Below are 24,849 nucleotides of genomic sequence, written 5' to 3' on the forward strand. Positions count from 1 at the left end.
CAGTCAACTCCGAGCAACGAGACCCGTCCAACACACCGTGCATCCATTCCACCAGGATGTCTACCTGGGAGCTCCATTAGATGTTCCTGGTGCAGGTGATGAATCTGATCCCCACTCCAGGACCATTGCTTGAAGGCTGAGTTGATATTTATTGGTGGATTGTTTGGTTTTGTGCGTGTTTGTGTGTTTTGGGGTGGGAGGGAGTCAGTCCACTTCCTGTGAGAGATCTCCCACCCCAATCCACCCCAACCCTCCAGCCCAATCCACCATTTTCCTCCTCCTCTGAAAGACAGACAGAGGCAGAGAGAGGGAAGGAGATTGGGGCAGAGAGAGAGAGGGAGACGGGCAGAGAGATAGAGAGGGAAGCAGGGGCAGAGAGAGAGGGGGGAGACAGGGCGGGAGGGGGGGAGACAGGGGCAGAGAGAAAGAGAGGGAAACAGGGGCCGAGAGAGAGACAGAGAGAGAGAGACAGGGCAGAGAGAGAGGGGGATACAGGGCAGAGAGAGGTGGTGGGAGACGGGGACAGAAAGAGATGGCCACTGAAGCTGACCTCTCTGCCTGGAACCTGAGCACCATCTCCAGCACCAACCAGACGGTGAGTGAGCGGGTGGCACCGGCCTCGCTAGAGGAGTTGGCAGTGACCTGCTCCATCGGTACCATCCTGTCGTTGATGTTTCTGACCGGGGTGGCGGGCAATATCTACACGCTGGTACTGATGTGCCAGTCCATGCGCCCGGCTGCCTCCATGTACATCTACATCATGAGCCTGGCGCTGGCGGACCTGCTCTACCTCTCCACCATCCCCTTCATCGTCTGCACCTACTTCGCCAAGCGCTGGTACTTCGGGGACCTGGGCTGCCGGCTGCTGTTCAGCGTGGACTTCCTCACCATGCACGCCAGCATCTTCACCCTGACCGTGATGAGCACCGAGCGCTACCTGGCCGTGGTCAAGCCTTTGGACACGGTGAAGAGGTCGAAAAGTTACCGGAAGGCGATCGCGGCGGTGATCTGGCTGGCTTCGTTGCTGCTCGCCCTCCCCATGCTGCTCATCATCAGGTTAATGCGGATCCGGGACAAGAGTATCTGTGCGCCCACTTGGAGCCTGCACTTCTTCCGAATCTACATGACCGTGCTGTTCACCACCAGCATCCTAGCCCCTGGGATAATCATTGGCTATTTGTACATTCGCTTGGCCCGGACCTACTGGGTCTCCCAGCTCACCACCTTCAACGACAAGCAGACCAAGCGCTCGCCCAACCAGAAGGTTCTGTACATGATCTTCGCCATCGTCCTGGTGTTCTGGGCTTGTTTCCTGCCTTTCTGGGTCTGGCAGATGATCGAGTACTATCAGTCCCCCCTGCCCCTGTCCCAGAAGACCCGGGGTCACATCAACTACCTGATGACCTGCCTGACCTACAGCAACAGCTGCATTAACCCTTTCCTGTACACCCTGCTCACCAAGAACTATAAGGAGTACCTCGGCAATCAGCACCGGAGCATGAGTAACAGCAGCTCGTTCCACGGCCGGAACCCCCGCTTCCAGCGCTCCTGCCGCCGCTCGCTGTCCTCCAGCAGCCAGCAATACACCGAGTCTATGACCCTCAGTCAGATCTCCGGCTCAAACATCAGCACCATCTCGGTAAGGGGTTCTGATCGAAATTCGCGCTCTTTCTCTGTCTTTCTGCATGAATTTCCCCTATCATTGACAATTCATCGCTCATGACTAGTCTGTGCCTAATGCCAGTGTCGATTACTGCATTTTGTACACGTGCTCGATCATTTTGATGAAAATGCTTTTTTTTAAAAAAAATGAGTTAGTTTTGATTGAAATTGTGCAGGTGTGGATTTGTTGTTATGAGTATTGACTTGTTAAGAGTCCATATCTACCCCAGTTTCTAGTGTAAAATACTGTATAGTGAAGAGCACAGTTAACACTACTGTTCAGAACTGTAGCGTTCCAAAATATCGAAATATTTATCTTTACTTCAAAGGTAAAGTGCAGTTTGACAAAAAAAGTTTACTTAGTTGAACAATTTTGTGTCAGCGGTGTTCAAATCATTTGAGTGCAAGTGAAATTATTGTAAGGTACAGCCATCAGTGAAGAGGATTATATTTTGGTTCACTGGTAATGGGAAATTGCTTAGAGTGCATGGCTTAAAACGACCAATCATTTAGTACTCACAGATTTACAAAAAATAATATGCACTTAGCGCGAACCTGACCCCAATTGATCAAACACAATTATCATCCTGTCCAATTGACAAAGTAATTTGAGATACCTCACAGCCCTAGATGGAGTTTTGCTAAATCCGGTGCAGAAAAGGGAATGAATAATTTCAGAAAAAGAAATTACCTCGAAATCTACAGGATCACCACTCTAGACCCACGAGGTTCTGAGGAAAATGTCAAGCCCTCTGTTAAAAGAATGCAGTGCCTCCAGAATTCCCAGTTTCAGGATGTCCTCATTCACTTAGAGCTTGCAGTACTAGGTTGTTCCTCTAAGTTTCTTATAACATGTTAAGCACAAAGTGGATTATAACAATGTGAAAAGTTACAAAAGCACTTCAACTGGAGCAGATCTCAAACAAATAAATATTTTTGAATTTAAATAAACAGATTTTTTGATGTTTTGCTCTTGGTGTTGATTAATGATGATTTTCCTTCCTACAAAGATTAGCAGAGGCCATGTGAATAGATTGTTGGAATTGTGTTAGATCATTATTACAGCATTATAATTACCAAAGTAAACAGCAGTCAATACATTGGCACAATTATTTGTGCTAATCCAAAGATGCATCTGTATACTTCTTTCAATAATTTTCAAAATACTTTTTTGTTAAAAAAGGCACTATTCCACTTTTAATTCCTGCAATTTCCTGCTTTAATGTTGCATCATAATAGAGTATTTTTATAGCGCTAACTTTCAATTTATGGTTAATATTGTCAGCTGTTTGCTGAAAAAGTTCCAAATTCCACCTATAACTTTCCCATTAAATACATTGAAAATTGTGGTTTACAGACAACTTTAGAGACTTTGCCTTTGATAATCCATATTAAATGTATCATCTTTGACATATTTTCTCAGTCTTATATTTTAATTCAGAGACATGTTCTTATTTGTTAATGATCAGCAAGGTTTTATTCCATATTCCAATAGACCCAGGGAAGCAGAGATTCATGAGTTATAAATTTTTAATAAGGTTTTACTATTATATACAAGCCTAGACTTGACTAATCAAATTCTAAGGATATAAAATATTACATCCTTTGGATTAGATTGTGTGCAATTCTGTTAAGTATATAATATCTGAACAAGTAGCTCAGCCAAAATAGTGATTTCTGTAAAATATTATTCTATTCAGCAGTGTATAATGTAATCAGTTAATAATTATATATTCTGTTGATCATACAAGAGAAGTGCAATGTCAACATGGTATTCTTTGGAACAGTTGTAGTGCAGTACAATCGACTCATAATCATTCTGAATTTTAGAATATTTTCAACAGAATGTATATTTTCCATTAAATTAAATGTTTGAACGAGCTAAACAAACTAATAATTCAGGAAATCGAGATAACTGTGGCTAAAAATATTTGAAACAAGGTCCTGCTGTCCATTTTGTGAATCAATCATATGATTTTCTAAATTGTGAGCTAAAACTAGCAAAGGAAATGACTAATAATACCAAGGTATTGGAGAAACAATGAGAGGCTACAGAAATCCACTTCTATGACAGTTTTTATAAATGGCAAAAAAACACCCAGTCTTCTACCTGAGCCAAAACTATTATTAAATGTAAAATAGTCACATACATTCAATATTTAGAAGCCTTTCAGAGGATTTAATTATGGTAACCTTGAAACACTATTGCCCTACAGATTAATTTCTTCTTCTTTAATATCATAGTTTAATTAGTGACTTCAAACTGTTTCTTAAATAAGCTGTGGGATTTAAGAAACGAGTCAAGCATTCTGTATTAACTCTATAATTCTTGTTATGTTTGATCCATTCTGAGCTTGTAAAACTTTTGTTAATCTTTAAGTAAACCTGCCACTTATTTCTCCCCCAGAAATATTATTATATATTAGCATAAATACAAAGCAACTTCGTTTCTGGCTTTAATGGAACAATGAATTAGGTCACAGAAATTGATCCCTAAGTCTGGCAGAAACCTGAAAATCTCAAGTCCCAAAAATGGTATTTTACTTGTTTAGCCATGATAATCCAGTGCTGTAATTAAGAACAAATGGAATAGGATCTCGAAATTCTGGGAAAATTTTTGAAATGCTATGGTATTCAAAAATAAATGTAATAATCAACCACCAAAAGCAAATGCCTTTAAAGGCTACCTTTCAAAGTATAATTAGTGATAAACCACACAAAAAATGACTCATCAAAATCCATTTAGTTCACTACATCAAGGAGTAATTATTCAACTAAACAGATAAAAATACTTACACATTGAGCTGATCAGGTAATATTTCAATCTGTTAGGAGACAAATTTTACCAACATCTTTTTCCAACTAATGTTTAAAATATTTACAGTAAGGTGGAAATGTTCATGTGTCAAGATGTTACAATTCATTAGGTATGTTGGAACATATTGAAAAATTATTTATAAGATTACTTCTGTGGATTTTTTTCTAGTTAAATCGTAAATGATTTTGGCTTGCCCTAAGGGGAAAAGAACAAGGATAAAATTAGGCAGCTGTCTTCATGTACATTAGGGTTATGTTTGGTTATGCAACAGAAGCAAAAGTGAATACATTTTATGGTCATTTTTGCATTCCTAATTTATGTGAAGATTTTTGATTACTGAAAATCTTAGTGATAGGGAACAAACACTTCTGTTTTCAAGTACAGTGTCAGGTATAAAACAACCAAAATTCTTTAGACAAAATGATTAAGAATTTCAAAGTTAATCTGTTACAAGAGTGATTGACTGAGTATTTGGACAAATATCAGTTGATTCAGAGACTGAAGAGGTATATAAATTGTAACTCATACTGAGGAACTCAGTTGATTGTTTAATATTGAGTTAAAACTGAGGCAATAAATATTTGAGACAAAATAATGTCTTTGGATGTGTCACTTTACATAGGCTTCCAAAACACTTTCAGCAAGTGTCCACATAAAAGACTGTTAACAAGAAGGAGAACTCATGAGATTGGCAGCATCCTTGGAAAGGGGATTGTTTGGAAGAAGGGGAAAGAGTGCCAGGATAATCATGCACTCAAGGCTACAGGATGTGACTAGGTTTTCACTGGGAAAGCCTCAATTTTTCATTTTATTATGAGTCACTTCGATGAAAGCATAACGAGCCATAACTTATAAGTTTTGTTAGATATTAATATGATATTTCAGAATAGCAAATAGCAATGAGCTATTGATAGATTCAGTAAATAATCAGAATTGTGGCAGATATGTTCATTGCAGGAAAGTGAGATTTAGACCTAAAATGGTAAATAGAGTATTTTCTATTTGTGAGAAACTGCTGAATGAATAGAGAAGTTTCAATATTCAAGCACATAAATCACTGAAAACTAATATGTAGTTATACAAAAAAAACTAATCTAAAAAAGGCTACACTACACAGGGACAGAGGTTATGTTACAGCAGCAAAAACTTTTGCCTGGACCCCATCTAGAGTAATGCATTCAGGTTTGTCACAAAAAATGTATGCTGTTCTTGGAGGGGGTGCAGTGCACTTTCACCAAATGATACTGAGTCAAAAATGATTAAGTTGTAGCAGTTTGCATAGACTAAGCTTGTATTTCTTGCAATGTACAGTATTAAGGAGTGATGTAATTAATGTTACTAAACCGACCACTTCTTTATGAGATAGTCAAGAACAATGTGGCAAAGATCCTTAAAATTAGAGCAAGTCCATTCAAGGCTGAAGACAACACAAAACATTTCTTCATACGTAGGCAATTAATTAAGCTATAGGCCAGCTGTGATCCAACTGAATAATGGAGCAGGCTTCAAAGGTTGAATTACCTATTTCAGGTCTTATATATAGTTTATAGCTAAATTAACTGTTGTATATTCTATTATATATCAAAGGGAAACTTCCATTTTTCCAGCATCATTCAGCTCTTCAAGATGAAGTGCCACACGGACAATAAAATATTTTTAAATCTTAGACTCCGTTCTAATGCATCAAGCTAATTTGTGAGATTCTAAAACAGCAATGACATAAATGGTCAGATTATTTATTTCTGTGATGTGGTTCAGTTGGTAAACATTACTCAAGAGATCAATAAAAGACGTAGTTCTTTTTTGAATTGTCCCCCACCATATTTTAATTCTGCCTAACACCTTTGATAGGACGTAATAGAAGTTTATACTCTTTTTGTCTACTTCTCTCATGGGATGTGGATACCAAGGTGATGCCAGTATTTCTTGCTAATCCCTAATTACCAAGGAAAACGTGGTAGGAAATCTCCTTCTTGAACTGCTGCAATCCATCTAGTGCAGGTATACTCACCGAGATGCTAGGGATCGAGTTTCAGAATTTTGACCCAGTGACAGTGAAGGAATAGTTCTAAGTCAGGATAGAGTGTGGCTTGGTGGGGATTCTGCAGATGGCTGTGCTCCTATGCATCTGCTGCCTTTGCCCTTCTGGATGGTAGAGGTCATGGGTTTAGAAAGTGAAGTAGCAAGAGCCTTGAAGAGTTGTTGCTGTGCATCTTGTGCATCAGTGGTCGAGGGAGTAAAGTTGATGGATGGTGTGCCAACGAAGCAGGTTATTTTGCCGTAAATGGTAACAAGCTCATTGAGTGCTGTTAGAACTGCACTCATCCAGGCAATTGGAGAGTATGCCAACCCACTCCTGACTTGTATCAGTGATAATGGGAACTGCAGATGCTGGAGAATCCAAGATAACAAAGTGTGGAGCTGGATGAACACAGCAGGCCAAGCAGCATCTTAGGAACACAAAAGCTGACGTTTCGGGCCTAGACCCTGGATGAAGGGTCTAGGCCTGAAGCGTCAGCTTTTGTGCTCCTGAGATGCTGCTTGGCCTGCTGTGTTCATCCAGCTCCACACTTTGTTATCTTGCACTCCTGACTTGTGCCTTATAGATGACGGACAGCCAGTAGGAAGACAGTAGCTAAATTACCCACCTCAGAAATTCCAGTACCTGTTCTTGTAACCATATATACAGCCAGTCAATTCCATTTCTGGTCAATAATAACTGCCAGGATAGTCAGGGGTTCAGTGATGATCATGCCATTGAATGTCAGGGGGAGATTGTTAGATTCTCTCTTGTTGGTGATGTCCATTTCCTCGCACTTGTACGGGATGAATGTTATTTTTCACACATCAACCCAAGCTAGGTGTTATCCACAACTTTCTGCATCTGGACTGTTTCAGAATCTGAGGAATCATGAAGAGTGCTGAACATTGTGCAATCATCAATGAAAACCCTTATGTCTGAATTTATGATGGAGTGCAAATCATTGTGAAGCAGCTGAGAAAGATTGGGTCTAGGCAACTGTCCTGAAGAACTCGTGGCTGAGATGTCCTGGGACTGAGATGATTGACCACCAAAAGCCTCAATTATCTTCTTTTATGCTATTTAATGGGGCGCTCACCTCTGATTCCCATTGACTTCAATTCTACAAGATGCATTATCACTGGACTGTTGACCCAGACAATGTTCTGCAGACTTGGGTTCCAATCCAACCATGGCAGATGGTGGAATTTGAATTCAATAAGTATTTGGTAGTAAGGGTCTAATGATGGACATAAATCCATTGACGATTGTCAGGAAAAAAACCCATCTGATTCACTAATGCCCTTTAGGGAAGGAAACTGCTATGCTTACCTGATCTCGCCTACATGTGACTACAGACCACAACAATGTGGTTGACTCTTCACTGCCCTCAGGGCAATTAGGCAATAAATACTGCCTGGCCAGTGATGCCCTCATCCCATGAATGAATAAAAATAATGCGTAGTTAAACACTGCTAAGTGATGTCATGGATGGCCACTTTCACCTCCATTCTTGAGTTCAGCTTTTTTCATGAATGTTAGTAGTGATACTGTGATGTGATCAGGAATCAAATGACCATGGTGCAGCCCAAACTGAGTGCCAGTGCGCAGCAAATTGCTGCATTTGTCATTTGATAACACTGGCAATGACACCTTCTGTCAAATTGTACATTAAGTATAGGAGTTGGAAGATCTTGTTGTGACTGTACAGGGCATTGGTTAGGCCATGTCTAGAATACTGCATGCAATCCTGGTCTCCCTGCTATAGGAAGGATGCTATGAAATTTGAAAGGGTTCAGAAAAGATTTACGAAGATGTTGCCAGGGTTGGAGGGATGGACCTATAGGGAGAGGCTGAGTAGATTGGGGCTATTTTCCTTGGAACGTCCGAGACTGAGGGCTGACGTTATAGAGGTTTATAAAATCATGAGGGGCATGGATACGGTAAGTAGACAATGTCTTTCCCCCTGGGTGGAGAAGCCCAAAACCAGAGGGCATAGGTTTAAGGTGAGAGGAGAAAAATTTGGAAGGGATCTAAGGGGCAACCTTTTCTCACGGACGGTGGTGCATGTATGGAATGAGCTGCTAGAGGAAGTGGTAGAGGCTGGTACAATTACAGCATTTAAAAGGCATCTCGATGGGTATATGAGTAGGAGAGTTTGGAGGGATATGGACAAATGCTGGCAAATTGAAGTAGATTTATTTAGGATATCTGGACAGCATGGATGAGTTGGACTGGAGACTGTTTCCGTGCTGCATATTTCCACGACTCAATGATTCTATATGAGTTTGTGATGCCACCCACTGCCAACAAATGTAATTGAATACATCATTGCCACTGTTCCCTTTTCTGAATAGGCCAACAAAACCAACTGTCTGTAAGGTAGTAGAGGAAAATCCACTGGTAGTCTAATGAGAAGAGGGTTTTATCTTAAACAAAATGTATTTTATTGCACAATAGCAACCAGCCTGAAGTTACATTATAACACGGTGCAGACCTGGATGAACACAACAGGCCAAGCAGCATCAGAGGAGTAGGAACACTGACGTTTTGAGCCTAGACCTTTCTTCAGAAAATGAAGGGTCCAAAACGTCAGCCTTCCTTCTCCTATGATGCTGCTTGGTCTGCTGTGTTCATCCAGCTCTACACCTTGTTATCTCAGATTCTCCAGCATTGGCAGTTCCTACTATCTCTGAAGTTACATTAGTAACATAGACATTATTATTTTGACAAGTGGGCAACCTAAGATATCACGTCCAAGATTATCAAGATCCTAAGTTATTCTGTAATTCTCCTTTTGGCGTCATCAGACCCGGTGGAGCTAAATGCAGTCTTCAGCATAAACCTTTTCAGAACTTTACCTGGGACAACAGTTTCCATCGCTTTACTGATGTTTGATAGGAGGCTGATGAAATGGTAACTGGCTGAATTGAATTAGTCCTTTCTTTTGGAGACAGGGCATATCAGGACAAAAAAATCTTTCACATCATCAGGTAGACACCAGTGTCTTAGTGACACTGGAAAATTTTATCGCAGAATGTGGCTCGTTCTGGAACACAAATTTTATCGCTAGGATATTGTCAAGATCTGTAGACTTTGTAGCATCCGGTGCTTTCGACTGTTTCCTACTTTGCATAGAATGAAATTAATTGGCGGAAGACTGGTGTTTGTAATGCTGTGGAAGTCAGACAGAAGCTGAGATGAATCATCCATGAGTTTCTGGCTGAAGATATTTGCAAATGCTTCGGCCTTGTCTTTTGCACTGATGTACTGGGCTCCCCCATTGTTGAGGATAGGGATATTTGTGGATTCTCTTCCTCCTGTCCACCATCATTCGCAACCTAATTGAGCAGGATCTGTTAAGTCACTTAGCCATGTCTATCACATACTGTTATCCATGCGGCATTCATAAACTAACATGTGAGCAGCTCTTCTTTGATACTATCGCAATGGAGAAAATTATAAACTCACAGTCAGAACCTGCCTGGGGAAATCTCAACTAAATTCCATTGCTGGATTTTTTGTTCAATCTGATAAAAGAGTTTTTGATTCAAGCGAAACTATTTTACCAGTGATTATATCTTTCCTTTTCATATTGTAAATACAATATGAAAAAAAGCACAAAGAAATATACAAAGAAATGAATCTGTTAGGATTCATTTTTCAAACCCAAATCTCACTTATGGAATTATTTTGTTTTCTAGCACAATTTATCCCAAACAGCTGACATTTCAAAAATTTCCATATAGGGTAGAATTTAGGGAACACTTGCTCTATAACTATGCTGAAAAATTCCAAGAAATTCCTGGCCAACTCTTAAAGGCATATTTTTAAATGTTCAAACTGATATGTGATCAAAATAGACAAATAAATCATTGGCATGAAGATGCTGGGAAATGGCAGTCACATTTGGGGAATTTCCTTCATTAGAATCTACTTATGTTAAAGCATGATTCCAAGCCATTAATGACAACAATATTTTGAAACGGGTACATGACTGGATTGCATTCCAGGTGAAAATTTAGACAGGATGGTAAAGAAGATTAGTAGGAAAGCATCTCTACTTACAAGAAAAATTCTACTTCCATGATTCCTCTTCAATTATCTCGTTCATTTCCAATAGTAAATATTAAAAATGTTACTTGCATATCACTTGGTGGTGTTAATCAGAGTCTAACTATGCATTCTAATCAAGTTTTAATTAAGTAATTATTTGGGCACAAATTTGTCACAGCAATTGAAGATTTAAAGACATGACAAACTTGCAGCTTTCGAGAAAGTTACTTTTGGAATGGTCAGCTGAAAATATTAGTATATTTCTCATGAGAAATCTCATTAGTCCAGCCAACAGCGATTACGGTATGTACATCAACCTAACATACTAAACAACTACATTTTCTAGTCATCAAAGATCACTCATGACGTTACACTTGATGTATACTACTATTTTGATAGCCAAAATAAAAACAAAGCATATTTTCTAAATGGTGAGTTATTGCAGAGCTCTAAAAGGCAGAGTGAGCTGGTTGTCCTTGTGCATGAATCATAAAGGATAAATATAAGGTTCACTTCGTAATTAGGAAAGCTACTGGAATGTTAAGATTTGTTGTGAGGAGAATTGAATACATACAATATTGCGAAGGCTAAGCTTCAGTTATACACAACACCAGTAAGACTACTGCATCACAGCACACAGTATTGGTGGCCTTATTTAATGAAGGGTGTAAATGGGGTGCAAGCAGCTCAGAGAAGGGTTGGAAGAATAATACCTAAAATGAATGGATCGTTTTATGAGGAAAAGTTAGGTAGGCTAGGTTTGTATCTGCTGCAGTTAGGAGAGACATAGTTTGATTGAAACGTGTAAAATGCTACAGGGTCATGATGGATTAAATGCAGAGAAGAGAGAGAATCTAGACGAGAGGTCACTGCTCAAAAATCAGATGTGACCAAGTTAAAAAAAGAAAAGTTCTCAGGAAGGGTCACTCAACCTGAAGGATTAACTTTGATTTCTCTCCACAGATGCTGCTAGACCTGCTGAGCTTTTCCAGCAATTTCTATTTTTGTTTCTAAAAAAGAGATGTGTTTGATTTTTTTTCTGTCAAAATTCGCTGAGTCTTTGGAGCTCTCTCCCTGAAAGGGTTGTACAAGTAAAGTTGGAATTTTTAAGGCAGAAGTTTGTAGATTTTTATTAAGCAAGGTGCTAAAATATTATTGGAGTAGATGGGTATGAGGATTTAAGATTAAAATCAGATCAGCCATGATCTTATCAAAAGAAAGGGCAGGATTAAGGGGCTGCACGGCCTATTCCTCATCCTTGTTCGTTCGTATAAGGTGACCTGCCTCTTCTGCTAAGAAATACTACACTTTCATAAGGAAATGGGCATCTTTTTGTTAACCCTCGAAATTCATGGTATACACACTTTATATGCCAGTACATGAGATCAATCAGCAATAGGGGTTCTGTTTTCAAAATGCTAGACAGGAGTTTATGATGTGCCCAAACACAGCAGATCTGCTTGGTGAACAACTAAGAGAAAAGCATCTTCAGGTGAAAAGAATGAAGGAGGAATTTTGTTTTCAAGATAAAAGTTGTAACATGTACTAACTCATTAAATAAATGTTCTGCAGTGAGGTTATTTGATATCCAGTTGAGAAAAATGATGGGAGAACAGAAGAAGAAGGAATCTATTTTGAAGAAGATGCTCAGGATCAAATAACTGATGAGAAGAGGGACCAGCTACTGGCCTGAACCTGATAAGAATGAGCCCATGAAAATATCTGACTAGCTACATCGCCTGCAGAAACACAATGCGTAAATAAAACCTCAAATCGACCAGGAATGTCAGTGGAATAACCAGTTGATCTAGTCAGTTTATGGAATGAAAGTTTCTACTATTGTGGTAGATTACCCAGAGATTACTAAGACACCTCACTGCCAAAAAGATCAGTTTTCAAATTATTGTCATCCCATGGCAAAAAAGTTTCTATATGTCACATCAGCAACATTGTTGAAAGACTCATGATTTACCATAATATCCAGCATCTCAATTGTGGAATGGATAAGTTCAAATATAGATCTAGTGAGTGCTGCATAGATAATGCTCACATTATCAGACTCCATTTATTCAACTGATGTCACACACAGTCAGTGGGTGTTCACAAGGCATTCTACTCTAGCTTTTGGAGGAAGCAGATTTATCTGTACCACTCCCTAAGGTCCTGGTAATTATGCCTAAGCAAATGTAGGTGTACTTACTGTTATCATGCAGTAAGCCTTCTCATTATCTAAGAACAGAAATTGAAATCTGACTATTGAAAAAATGCAAAATATCCAATCGAATGGATGGAGATGATGATTGTTATGAAAGAATGCTTCTGAAATTGTAAGGTCCCAATTTGATTCATAGTGGGATGCATATAATTATGCTATAACCAAAATGATTCAATGAATTTGATTAACTCTGTTTTGAATGCTGAAGGCAATGCATTTTATGGTTTTTAAAATGTTTTGATTGTCATTAAACATCTTCATCTAAAATCATTCCATTCAATACAACATGTATATGGATTAAATTTAATTCTTAATTTTATGATTTTTCCATGTTTCAAAATGGTGAACACCTCCACCAACATAGGCAGTTCACATTTTATACTCAGCATTTAAGTTGACACCCTAATTTTGGAAGGACCTTTCAAGATTTTGAAGGTTGATTTATGCATCATGACACATGATAAATATTCTCATAAATAGTTATGGATCTTACAATCCTGACTTAAAAATGGAAATAGTGAGAAAAGATTCGTAGTAAAGTATATTTATTTATAGTGATGTGGATGAATGAGAATATCAATGAATGCATCAATAACAGCGAGCAAGTGTGTCTACAGACCATGTTAAACATGTCAACATTTGCTAACATACTCGACAGAACGAAACATAGGAAAGTTTGATGCCAAAACACACGCGGGTATAGTTATACAGGGAGCTAGAAGTCTGATCAAAGAGAAATGGGTTTGAATCTCCCTTTGGGTTTGGAAAACAAGACTTGCCTTCTTTGTGATTAGCAAACTGCACACCTGAATCATGTGCAACTCCTGACACTATTTTTGTCTTTTCACACCAGAGCCAGATTTATTGTGCAGTTTGTGAACTGCACTGACATATGAGAGAAGTGCAAGAAAGGATGTACCGAGATGAATGGTCTGCCTCCATACCCTGGGAACACAAGCCTCTGAGGATATAATAAAAGCCTCATTATCATTGATATTGAGAAACAATATTCATTCACACAAAAATGAACCTTGTAATATCTGTAATCCTGTACAGCTTCTCAAAACGAAAAGTCATTCTCCGACAAATGATACACCTAATATGTTGTAATCCATCAGCATTTATACTGCCACAGTCATTGAAATAATTGGCCCACTATCAGAGAAAGGAGGAACAGAAGGACTTCAATTCAATTTACAGCAGATTGCTTGTCAGTCAAAATAAGGCAGCGGAGAAGTAGATTTTTCACGCGTAGGTTATGTGTATAAACCACAAATGTAAAGCACCAGGTGGCGTTTTGTTTCTCCATGTCAACATCAACAGTCAGAGTCATTTAATTCTTTCAGACAAAAGATGAGATCACATCACAGATTATTTGTAACATTTTTTCCTGCATTGTGGTGCTTTGTTGATTGAAAAAGTACTGTAATGCATGCAAACGGGGGTAAAGAATAAGTGTAAGGATAAGGCATCAAACTTTCCTATTTTTCATTCTGTTGGGTAATACAGCAGAAGATGAGATTTCCTCCAAAAAAGTTCAATTACCAAACAATATCTTTGCATCCAGCTGATGGTTCAACCCATTTTTTTCTGAAGTCACATTAGGAGGAGTGGGAGGTAGAGATTTGGAGAGATTTCAGGAGGAAATTATAGATCTTAGGGCTAAGGAAGCTAATGACATTATAGATAATGTTGGAGCAAAGAATTTTGGGATATGCAAAAGATTAGAATTGGAGGAGAGCTAACATCTTGGCAAGTTGTAAAGCTGAAGGAGGTTCCACAGATAGGTGAGAGCACTGTGAATGAAAATTTCAAATTAAGACATTGCTGAACTAGCAGTCAGTATGAGTCAATAAGGAAAGGAGTGAATGAAATTTGATGTGAGTGCATCCTTCAAATCAATAAATTTTCTGTGTGACTGTGTTTCAGGGAATTGTGCGCTAAGAATCATCCAGAGATAAGATCTTAAAAATCCAATCCCAGACAAAGTATCTTATGCACAAAGAAAGATACAATTATGTAGGAGTGTTCTCACTGGATGGTAAAAGCTTTTCTGCTTGGGGACCCTGCAGCCTTCTGGACTCAATATTGAGTTCAACAGCTTTAGGGCTTGAGCTCTCCCATGTCCTTATCTCAAAACCCCCAATACATCAGGCCTTGTTAACACATAGTCTACTGTTACGCAAAACCCATTGTCAGCCACCAACAGTCCCCATTTAAAAGCTATTCGCCCTTCTAGCCAGATCGTTATCCACTCCTTTGTCTGTCCAACTGTTCTTCTGTCTCTTTGGACTCTGCCCCATCTATCATTTACTCCTTATCCCTCCCCCACCCTATCTTCCAGATACAAATTGACATCTTACTAGCTACTATCAATTCTGAGGAAGGGTCACTCGACTCAAAACATTAACTCTAGTTTTTCTGCACAGATGCTGCCAGACCTGCTGAGCTTTTCCAGTAAGTTCTGTTTGTGTTTGTATTGATAAAGCATTAATATTTCATTAGCAGACCAAGATTGCAACTGCTCGAAACAAAATTCACAAAATTATTTATTGTTATGGATCTGGAGATCTTCAGTTTCATCTTAACATATACTCTGAAGAATTTTCTACCTGATTTTGAACTATTCCTTGATGTGCAGACATTGTGTATGTGTGTTTGCAATTTGGGTATTCAGCAGAAAGCTACCATATTCATTAGAAAATATTGCAAAATATTTACAACACCAAAACAGGCCATTAAGACCAACAGATCCATGCTAATGCCCCACAGTCCTCCTCCCACTCCTCTTTATCTTATTCCATCAGTACATCTTTCATATTCTGTTCATACTCATGCTTTTCTTGATTTACCTAAAATGTGTCTGTGAATTTTGCCCCAACCACTTCCTGCTACAGCGAGGTCCATTTCTAACTCTCTGTAAAAGATGTCCAGTGAGGCAAGAGATGGTAATTTCAGTAGCAATGACACTGACAGTTGAGACAGTAATTCAGAGGTATAATCCAGGAACAGAACTTGAACACATATGCAGAGAGAATGGGAGTTTGTTCAATGTTGTATTTATCGTGTCAATGTTATTATGTTGCAGAGAAAATGAGACACCATCTTTTGCCAAGGAGAAGGAAATTTGCTTTCTAAGGAGCCACAATATCACCTGTTGAAACTTAATCACTGCTACCTTCTGTCTGAATCCAAGGTCCAAGCACTTATAATGAAGGAAAGTGCAATCATGAGGATGACACACGGAAGTATTTATTTTAAAACAAAACTAAATCGTTTGGCTTCAGATAAAGCAAAGCAAGCAGAAGAGAAATGTTTCAATACTCAAAGCTGCCATTTTGTAAATCTACAAACTGACATTTCCTTATTGAACAGTTTTCTTATGATCATCCTTAAAGAAATCTGCTTTTCATGTCTAAAGGGAAAAAGAAACAGATTAGATTCAAGTTGCTGGTGTGAATGCAAAAAGCGAGATTGTCTATTATTGCATAATGTTTACAGAATTGCTTTGTCTACAGGAGAACTGCAGTCGGGCAGAAATTGGTTTGGCCTAGTTTTTGGGCACCAGATATGTACAGGGAATGATCTTTGCACTTGACAGCGAATGTCCATGGATCTACAGATGTTGGCCCTTGAGCTTCCTTGTAATAAAAGCTCTGAGCTATGAGGGCATCTGTCAGGCACACTCTGCAAGTTGATAATCAAGGCCATCACAATATGGTCAGTTCAGATGGTAAGTTAACTTGCAGATAAATCCAAGAGTTTTGTTCAGTTGACAAACATTAAGAGGCAGACATGTGCAGACACAAAGCACAGGATCAGAAATAACATTCCCCTGGTTGTAAATCAAGGTAAATAAAACTAAAAATGAAATCACAATTTGGGTTACTGTGGAGGTGGAAAACTCACCTGAGTTTGCGCTGCATGCACAAATATTGCAGAGATATCCTGAGATAAGTTGCAGCATTAAAATGACAGAATTTGAATAATGGTCATAGACTTATGGCTCTGTGAGGAAAGCTATATTTTTGATTAAAATGCTAAGCCTTCTGGAGTAGTTTTTGTTGGTAGGTACGTGTGAAAATTCAATAGCTTTCATATTCCTTTTCAGCCTCAGTGACATTTTCTCATTCACAGACACCAGGCATATGATTCCGTGCACCTCAAAGCACCTTCAAGAACTTCACCAACATCTATAGTTGCTGACATTTTGGCCTCCTTCCTAAAGTCATAGCTTTCCTTTCTACTCTCAGGTATGATAATTTGTTTCCCAATTCTGAGTTGTGATCTCTGTCTCTCCCTTGGGCCTCAACTGGAACTACAACCTAGTTATCAACAGATCCCAAGATCCTTCACAGACTTCCATATCCCTCCTTGAAACTTGTCCAATTCAGACCCTGAAACTCTAAATTTCTCCAAAACACTAGTATTTTCTCCAGAACTTGCAAACTGCTTCTGCCCTTTCAGTGTTCACATACTTACATAGCTCACTGCCTCAAAATGAATGCCCGAATGCCCAGTCATCGGATCCTTTCCGAGAACCATCAAATCCCGTTTTATTCAGACCCACTTCCCACTCTCATTTACCTGAAACTCCTTTGTGTGTTCCACCAGTTGCCAGATGAACTTTACCTTCTTACTCTGCATCTTTAAAAAGCTAAGCGTCAACAACTTATTACATTAATCAAGGTATCCATGTCAAAGTGATGCAGATACTGAGAAAAATATAATGAAGATTAAGGACAAAGATACTCAAAGTGAAGAATGGGAGACAGACTGGGAGAGATCCATGACAACTATAGAAAGGGAAATTGAGAAAGAAATATAAAGCAAAAGCAGATAATGGAATTGTAAAATATATCAGAATTTATGTGAGACAGTTGAGACTGACTGCATTGACTGACATGTTTTCTCCATCTGGAATGTGACATATAATCTCAAACATATATTTCACAGGCCCTTGTCATTTATTTGTTTTCAGGAAATTAAATTTAAGGATGTTTACATGGGTCACAATTCATTACATGTTCTGTCTCAGCCAATGCGCAAGGAAAAAATAAAACTTTAATTCACATTAACCCAGATCCTGTGATGTCTCTACACAGTAACAATTTCACAAGGGATGTAATTGATAAAATTACCTTATTTATAAAATGGTAATCAAGCAGTATATGTCTTGCACTTTGTAAAGTTTTGTATGTCTCAATGCACAGACATGTATATGGGAAATACTATTGCATGAAGTCATTGCCTTATGCATGTTTGGAGTATTCTTACCACACTGAGGCAGAAAGATAAGAGCAAATTTATAATTTAATGTAGAGTAATCAGAACAAAGGCAACATTTCAAAGAAAGCAAAGCAAATAATATTTCTGTCTGTGTTTGATTATTTTGCTGTAAACTTTATTTTAGTAACGTTTTCCTTTAATATTCTTAACAATGTTATAAAGGCATCTTGCTGTAACATTTAATGTGGCTTTTTAAGCCTCAGTTAGTATATTTGGTATTATTTTCTGTCAAAAAATGTCATTAATTGCATCTTATATGATTTCAACACAAATGTTTACTAATCTATTCCAACCTACTGGTACATCATCTTTGAATTTACAAAGAATCATTAACAAAAACATGCAACATTTTAGATTCCCTATTTGTGCTAGCTCTAGCATCAAGTTTTCTGCACTTAACATATTTCTTCCATACTTCTTTATTTTCCAAGTGTTGACACAATCTAGTGTTAAATGCACTGATTGAAATAGTATCAGTGGCCAATTGTGGTAGAGAATCCTTATCCAAAAAAAGCCTTTTGGGGATTCTTCAGTTTATTCTTCCCTGTCAGCTATTCACTAGCCAATGAAAATATAGCCTTTCCTGTCCTACTCCCCTGAAGTGTTTCTTCTTCTATCAATGATCCTATTAATAAAGTCACCATAGTCCCAGAGGACCATAGGTCTGCTCTCTTGTTACAGAGAGCCAACTCCTGGTGGTTTACTCTGAAGGTTACCATGTCTCAAGTGAGCTGAGATGTTGAGAAGGAAGGATTGTTGGATTAAATTTTTGTAATGTAGTTCAGACTTAGAGCAGTGGAATTCAAGTAGGTAACGTTATTTTGCCAAAAGCATGTCTTTCCTGCTTATTAAATACGCATGTGGCCTAACCATCAATTTCAATTTCACTTGAAGAGCACTAATGTTTATACTTTCAAGTACATGTGGATGTTATGATCAGGTGAGGAGGGGTGAATCAGCTCCATTCTTTTCAAACTCCCTGATTAGTTGCAACAAAGATTTATGAACTTTTTAACACAAGACTATGTATCTCTCCAGTTATAGTGTTGTTAACTAATTTCTACCGTATCAGCAAGGAGCCAATCTCAAGTTTCTTAAGTGAAAGAAAGCAATTTTATTACCTGGTAATCCTGATAAAAAGAAAAAGCAATCAAGCATAGATACACAGGTACAAAGTGGTAATCTCCACTACAAGAGAAACATGGAAGAAATATTAAAGGTTTAAAGGTGTAAGGCTTTAACCTGAGACCATGATTGACTAGTTTTCAAATGAGATTGTCTGGTAGTAGAGATTATTTGCTCTTTGAATTCATGCTGTTTTGATATTTCTTTTTAATTGTTACTTTGTTGTGGCATACCTTTTCCTCCTTGAAACATAGAGAGAGAGAATTCTCCAACTTCTCAGTTTGACATTATTAGATTCTTTGTACTCTGTATTACAAGCTTCTTGAAATTTAGACTTGTTAGTGTATTTCCATGTCTGAGTTCATTGTCTCCAAGGTTGATAATTCCAGGCATTGCTTTCATCATGCCCATGTGAACATAACCATAATGGTGTAAAACAAAAATTGTAGATGAGGTTGACCCTTTTGCAAGAGAGATTGACTGGCTGACTTGACTGCTTGTGGTCAAATGATGACTGTGACCATTTTAATTCAGTCTTTTTGATCCTTTTTTTAAAACCTTTTCAGTCCATGATGATCGCAGTGTTAAATCAATCAATTAGAAAATCAATAGCCCTATTTTAAGTTATCTTGGCAGGGATTACAATATGCTAAGACCGTAGTGAATCGGAGCAGGCATGGACAAATTCGCTCTTTGAGACTGCTGTACGATTCAGTGAGATCATGACAGTTATGTCATTGATAAAGAAAACGGAAGTAATTAAATTTTACTTAAAGATTATTATAACTGTTGCTGATAGCTTTACTGAGTAAGTTGTTCACATCAAGACCAGTTGTCAACGCTTTTGACTTCAGGTCAAGTTCACTTCCAGTAAAACTCAGAGGCAATTAAAATAAAACTACCTGCCTTGAACAACTGCTGTTTAATTAATATAATTAGTTTTATGCTAGAAACAGATTAAGACTTGGCGGATACTGTCTCCATGGTGTAATGCAATTCATATAAAATTCTTATTATATGCTGTAAGTAACAATGTTTACATTTGCATACAAATTCACAATATACACCATTCCTGCAATTGGATATTTGAATATAACAATAGTGTATATATATATAGCAGCTTGGTTTTATAGTTTATGATCCAGAACATAGTAGCGTTAATTAAATAATGAAACTAAAAAATGAAATCACTTATTAAAATATACATTGTATAAAAATACTTTTAATATCAATGCAGTCCAAATAACAAAAGCAGTTGCTTATATTTATGTTGCAAATTAAAAAATATCATGATATGACTGACACAACTTACTGACTTTATTTGGACAAAACTCTCAGTGTTGGGAGTGATTTTCTTAGCTGCTGTTTATCTTGATTGTCACAATGCTTACGGTTGTGAATATAAAAACATTTAATAAGTGGGAGATATCACGGCAAAATTAACACATGCAGAAATATAAAGGAAAATGTCAATGTTGAACCTGGATGATGAAAGGGTTAATGCTGCCCATTTATTTTGAATAACAGCATGAAGATAGAATTTAAATTTTACACAAAATGTTTTAAAAGTTAACAAATTGAAACAAATGTTTTTATGTGGGCCTGGATAAAATGGGATCTGATGGGAAATGTGTGACCTAGTAATATCGGGATGACTGTAACACATTGTTGCAATATTTGAACTTAGGAAGCACATTGATTATTTCTAAGAGAGAAGTTATTTTTCATCGTGCCATTTCCAGTTTCACTGAAGAACGCACAGGTATGTGCTGTGACAATTCCTGTCCCCAGGGAATCAATACTAAAAGTGGTGATAAAAGAACAAATTTCCATCCCCAGTGTCTACAAAAATAATCAAAAATATCAAAACCATTCTTTTGAAAGAAAATCTCATCTTCGTTAAAAAGAACCATAGCTCATAGCCTTGTATATCTTGCATATTCTTATGCTCACAGGATATTTATTATACTCACTTGCTTGGACTGGGAATTCACGAAGTAGGTCACCAACTGTAATAGATTAATTCCAAGCTGAGTTACTAGTTGATTTCTGATGTTTTCTATGACCATGGGATAAGATATAAGAAGTAGTGATTGAAACAACCTTTATAGAGAGCAGGAATTGGATCGGAGAGCATTGGCATAATAATGCCTGGCGGTGACAAGAGCAGAGACTAAAGTTCCAGTAGGATATAGGCAATGTTACAAAGATGATTATGACTGATTTTTTAATGATAATTTTCAAAAATCTTTTGGACCAGTTCTTCAAGCCCTCTTTACTGAATGAGATTTTCCTTTGCCTTCTTATTTATTTTAAATAAACATGTCACTTTTTCTGCTTATGTTCACAATCAAGGTCACTAGCTCAACTGGTGAAGATAAAAAAAAACTGTAAACCACATGTTTCTTTAATAGGAGAATAATTTCTCAGCATTAGCCCATGAGATTCATCAGACATTACTATATCAGTGTTCTTCAAGCCAATCTCTCCTCTTCTTCCCTCTGTAAAACTTCAACAGCTTTTTATTATCCCGTCTTAAATCTTGCTCACTCATCATTCCAATGTTGGAAGTTTATATTGGCTCCCACAAACTTCAAATTTAAAAATCACATCCCAATAACTGATTTGCTTTATATCCTGTGCTCTCCCTATTGTAACCTCATGAATGCAGTCCAGTCCAGTATGCAAATGAGCCTTCCATCCACTCCATCTACATTTCCCACTGCCTCTAAGAGCACTGCCTCGGGAAAGCAACCAACATAATCAAAACCCCCTCCCACCTGGCTATACACTTCCTCCCTCTTCTGTCAGGCAGAAGATATAAAAGTTTGAATACACGTTTGAAAGATTCAAGAACAGCTGCTTCACTGCTGTCATCAGACATTTTAAGGGTCCTCTCAAACTTTAATTCTTTTCTATACCTTCTCTGCTCCTGTAACACTGTTTTCTGTGTTCTTTTCTGCTACCCTAATGCATGTTGTATGCTACAATCTGCTTGGTATAGCATGCAAAACAAACATTTTCACTATATCTTGCTACATGCGACGACAATAAATCAAACTCAGTCTCATCATCCTTACTAATAGATCCCCAAGCTGGTGTGATGTGCCTGTCCTTATCATATCATTGGTGATTATTCTGGGTTTCTGAAGTCAAAGGGTACAATAAATGAACAAGGGAACCACTGTGGAATTTATTCAGCTACCTGCCTTGCCCCACTTCCCACAAAGTCCAAGCCATAAATTATGTATATCTTTGTACAGTGTTCTCAAGGAGCAACAGGGCTGATTCCAAGTATTAAAAGGGTAACCTGTAAAGAAAACGTAGAATAGTTCATACTCTTCTGTTTTACAAAAAGGTAATTTTAAAAGAAATTTAAGCAACATATATGTAAAAGATTAAATAGTAGATAAAAAACTCCTTGATATTTCAAACTGCTCAGGAAAGTAAGACTACATAAGACAAACTTAGGTGTAAAAAGTTATTTAAAGGAAAGGAACATGTCGTTACAAAGAATGTTAAAATATTTGAAACAATTTTATAAGGAGACATTCAGTATGTAAAAATTATTCAAATATATGTTATAATAAGGGAGCATTTGTTACACATGAATGCAATTTGTTAGATCAAACATTATTTAGAGGATGTTTCTTTCCATTTTATGTAAAACTACTTTCGTAGATACTTAGAGAATGGAATTGTGGATTGCAAATCTAGTTTAATTTTGTCAATAATTCATGAAATTAATATATAAATTAAGTTTGTGTGTCGGCTTAGGTGATTTTGTAAGCCCCCATCGAGACCACAAACCTCCTCCCGCTGTGCCCAGGAGGCCATCTCACATCACTTCATCTTGTGGGGAATCTTTTGAAAGGTGATTGGAAAAACAGAGACTCAGACAACTTGGCAACAGGCCCAGCTAGTCCACGCTGACTATGTTCCCAAATTAAACTAGTCCTACTTGCATGCATTTGGACAATATCTCTCCAAACCTTTTCCATTCTTGCACTTAACCAAATATCTTTTAAAGGTTATATTTGTACCTGCATTCACCACTTAACCAGCAGTTTATTCCACACATGAACCACTCTCTGTGTAAAAATATTGTACCTCATGTTCAAGCAACTGGCTGGATCTCTGGCGTATTTTATAAACTTAAGTCACAGTGTGTTTTCAACATAATGAAAATGTAGAGTGTCCCATTCATACTCTCCCAATATTACATTACCCATATTTACATACATGGAAACAAGTAAGCAGTGCTGTCTTTTAGCATGCAGAGTTGCCAACTAGATATTCCACTAAGACACACAATACAGTATAACCACAAACTTAAAAATGGAAGACTACTAAACCTTTTAAACAGATGTACATTCCTTTAGACATCAGATATAGGTGTAAACAGGCCATTTTAAGCAAGATAAATGAAGAGCGAAACTCGCTGAAACCTCTAATTATAAGGCTGTAGACATAGGTTAATAAAGGAAGACTATCTGGAGAATATTAGTGATGAATTTATCCCTTTTATAAAGAAAATGTGAAATTTGTTTGAATGTTTACTCAAAGTAAAACACACGGTGATGCATTTGCAATGTATCTGTACAGAACTGTGTGGTGCAATATGATGCATTTTGCTGAACATAGAATCTAGAACTTTCCATCAGTTACTGTGTCTATGTTGACGATAAATATTTGCAAAATTCACAGTCGACACTTTAAAGTGAACTGTACAATCTGTTTATTAGATAGGAGTTATACTATACATACACATTTCATTCAATATTTCTTGTAGTTTAAACCTCATTACCCAGAATGAATTTCTTATTAAAACATTAAAAGGCAAACATTCAACATAGGTTTCCTGCAGCTTTATGTAATTTTCCTGTGAAGAGGCTAATATTATTTGACAGTTGTAAAACTAAAAGTTGTTGTGCTATAACATAGGTTTTCTTGTATTCAGGCATTTCAGTTCTGGCAGTTTTAAATGCACTTGTAGGAGGGAAAATGTCTCTGTTATTTGCAATACAGGTTTGAAAATATATCTAATTTACATGTTTATGATTTTGTTGCATTAGCAAATTGGTTTTCTGTCCATTCCAAGAGCCGACTGTAAACACAATTAAAGTTTTCTAATAAAGACGTCACTTCATCTAATGTACATTTAGTTTTGTGATTTCTTTCTTTAAGTATCTAAAACAAACTTTTTTGAAAATGAGACATACGTTTTCATGGTACATAGAAAATTTGAACAACTTAAGAACAAGCAGTGTTTTGAAACTACTCATTGTTGCTGTAAGATTATGAAGTATTTCGATCGTATTGTTGGATAAATGTAATATCCTCCAGCCAAGCAGGCAAAGCCTACCAAAACCACTGCAACTCTCTCCAAAGCAAACAAAGAGAAAGATATTCCCAGAAGTCATGATTTATTTGTGGGGGGGAAAAAAGTAGCCCATAAAAAGTCCCAGAAGGGTAGCCAGCAGTTTAACAGGCACAGCGCAAACCAGCAGTGCAGCTATATCACATACAAGAGTCCACGAATAAGCGTGCAAGCTATTGTATTGACAGCTTGTAAGGTGTTTATCAAATCGCAAATCAGTCGCTGGGGCAGAACAACTATATAAAGTTAAAAGCAGTTTCTTCTTCATTCAACAAATAATGGCA

General features: G+C 37.6%; 1 protein-coding gene across 1 annotated transcript; it reads left to right on the forward strand.

Moving 5' to 3' along the window:
- The first annotated feature begins 435 nt into the window (after nt 1–435).
- LOC125463478 (urotensin-2 receptor) lies at nt 436–24,294 on the forward strand. Its single transcript, XM_048554759.2, has 2 exons — nt 436–1,639; nt 15,860–24,294. Exons 1-2 carry the CDS (start codon nt 533–535, stop codon nt 15,866–15,868), a joined length of 1,116 nt encoding a protein of 371 aa, XP_048410716.1. The 5' UTR covers nt 436–532; the 3' UTR covers nt 15,869–24,294.
- Nucleotides 24,295–24,849: the final 555 nt, after the last annotated feature.

The sequence above is a fragment of the Stegostoma tigrinum genome, chromosome 22, assembly GCF_030684315.1.
Source record: "Stegostoma tigrinum isolate sSteTig4 chromosome 22, sSteTig4.hap1, whole genome shotgun sequence".
NCBI lineage: Eukaryota > Metazoa > Chordata > Chondrichthyes > Orectolobiformes > Stegostomatidae > Stegostoma > Stegostoma tigrinum.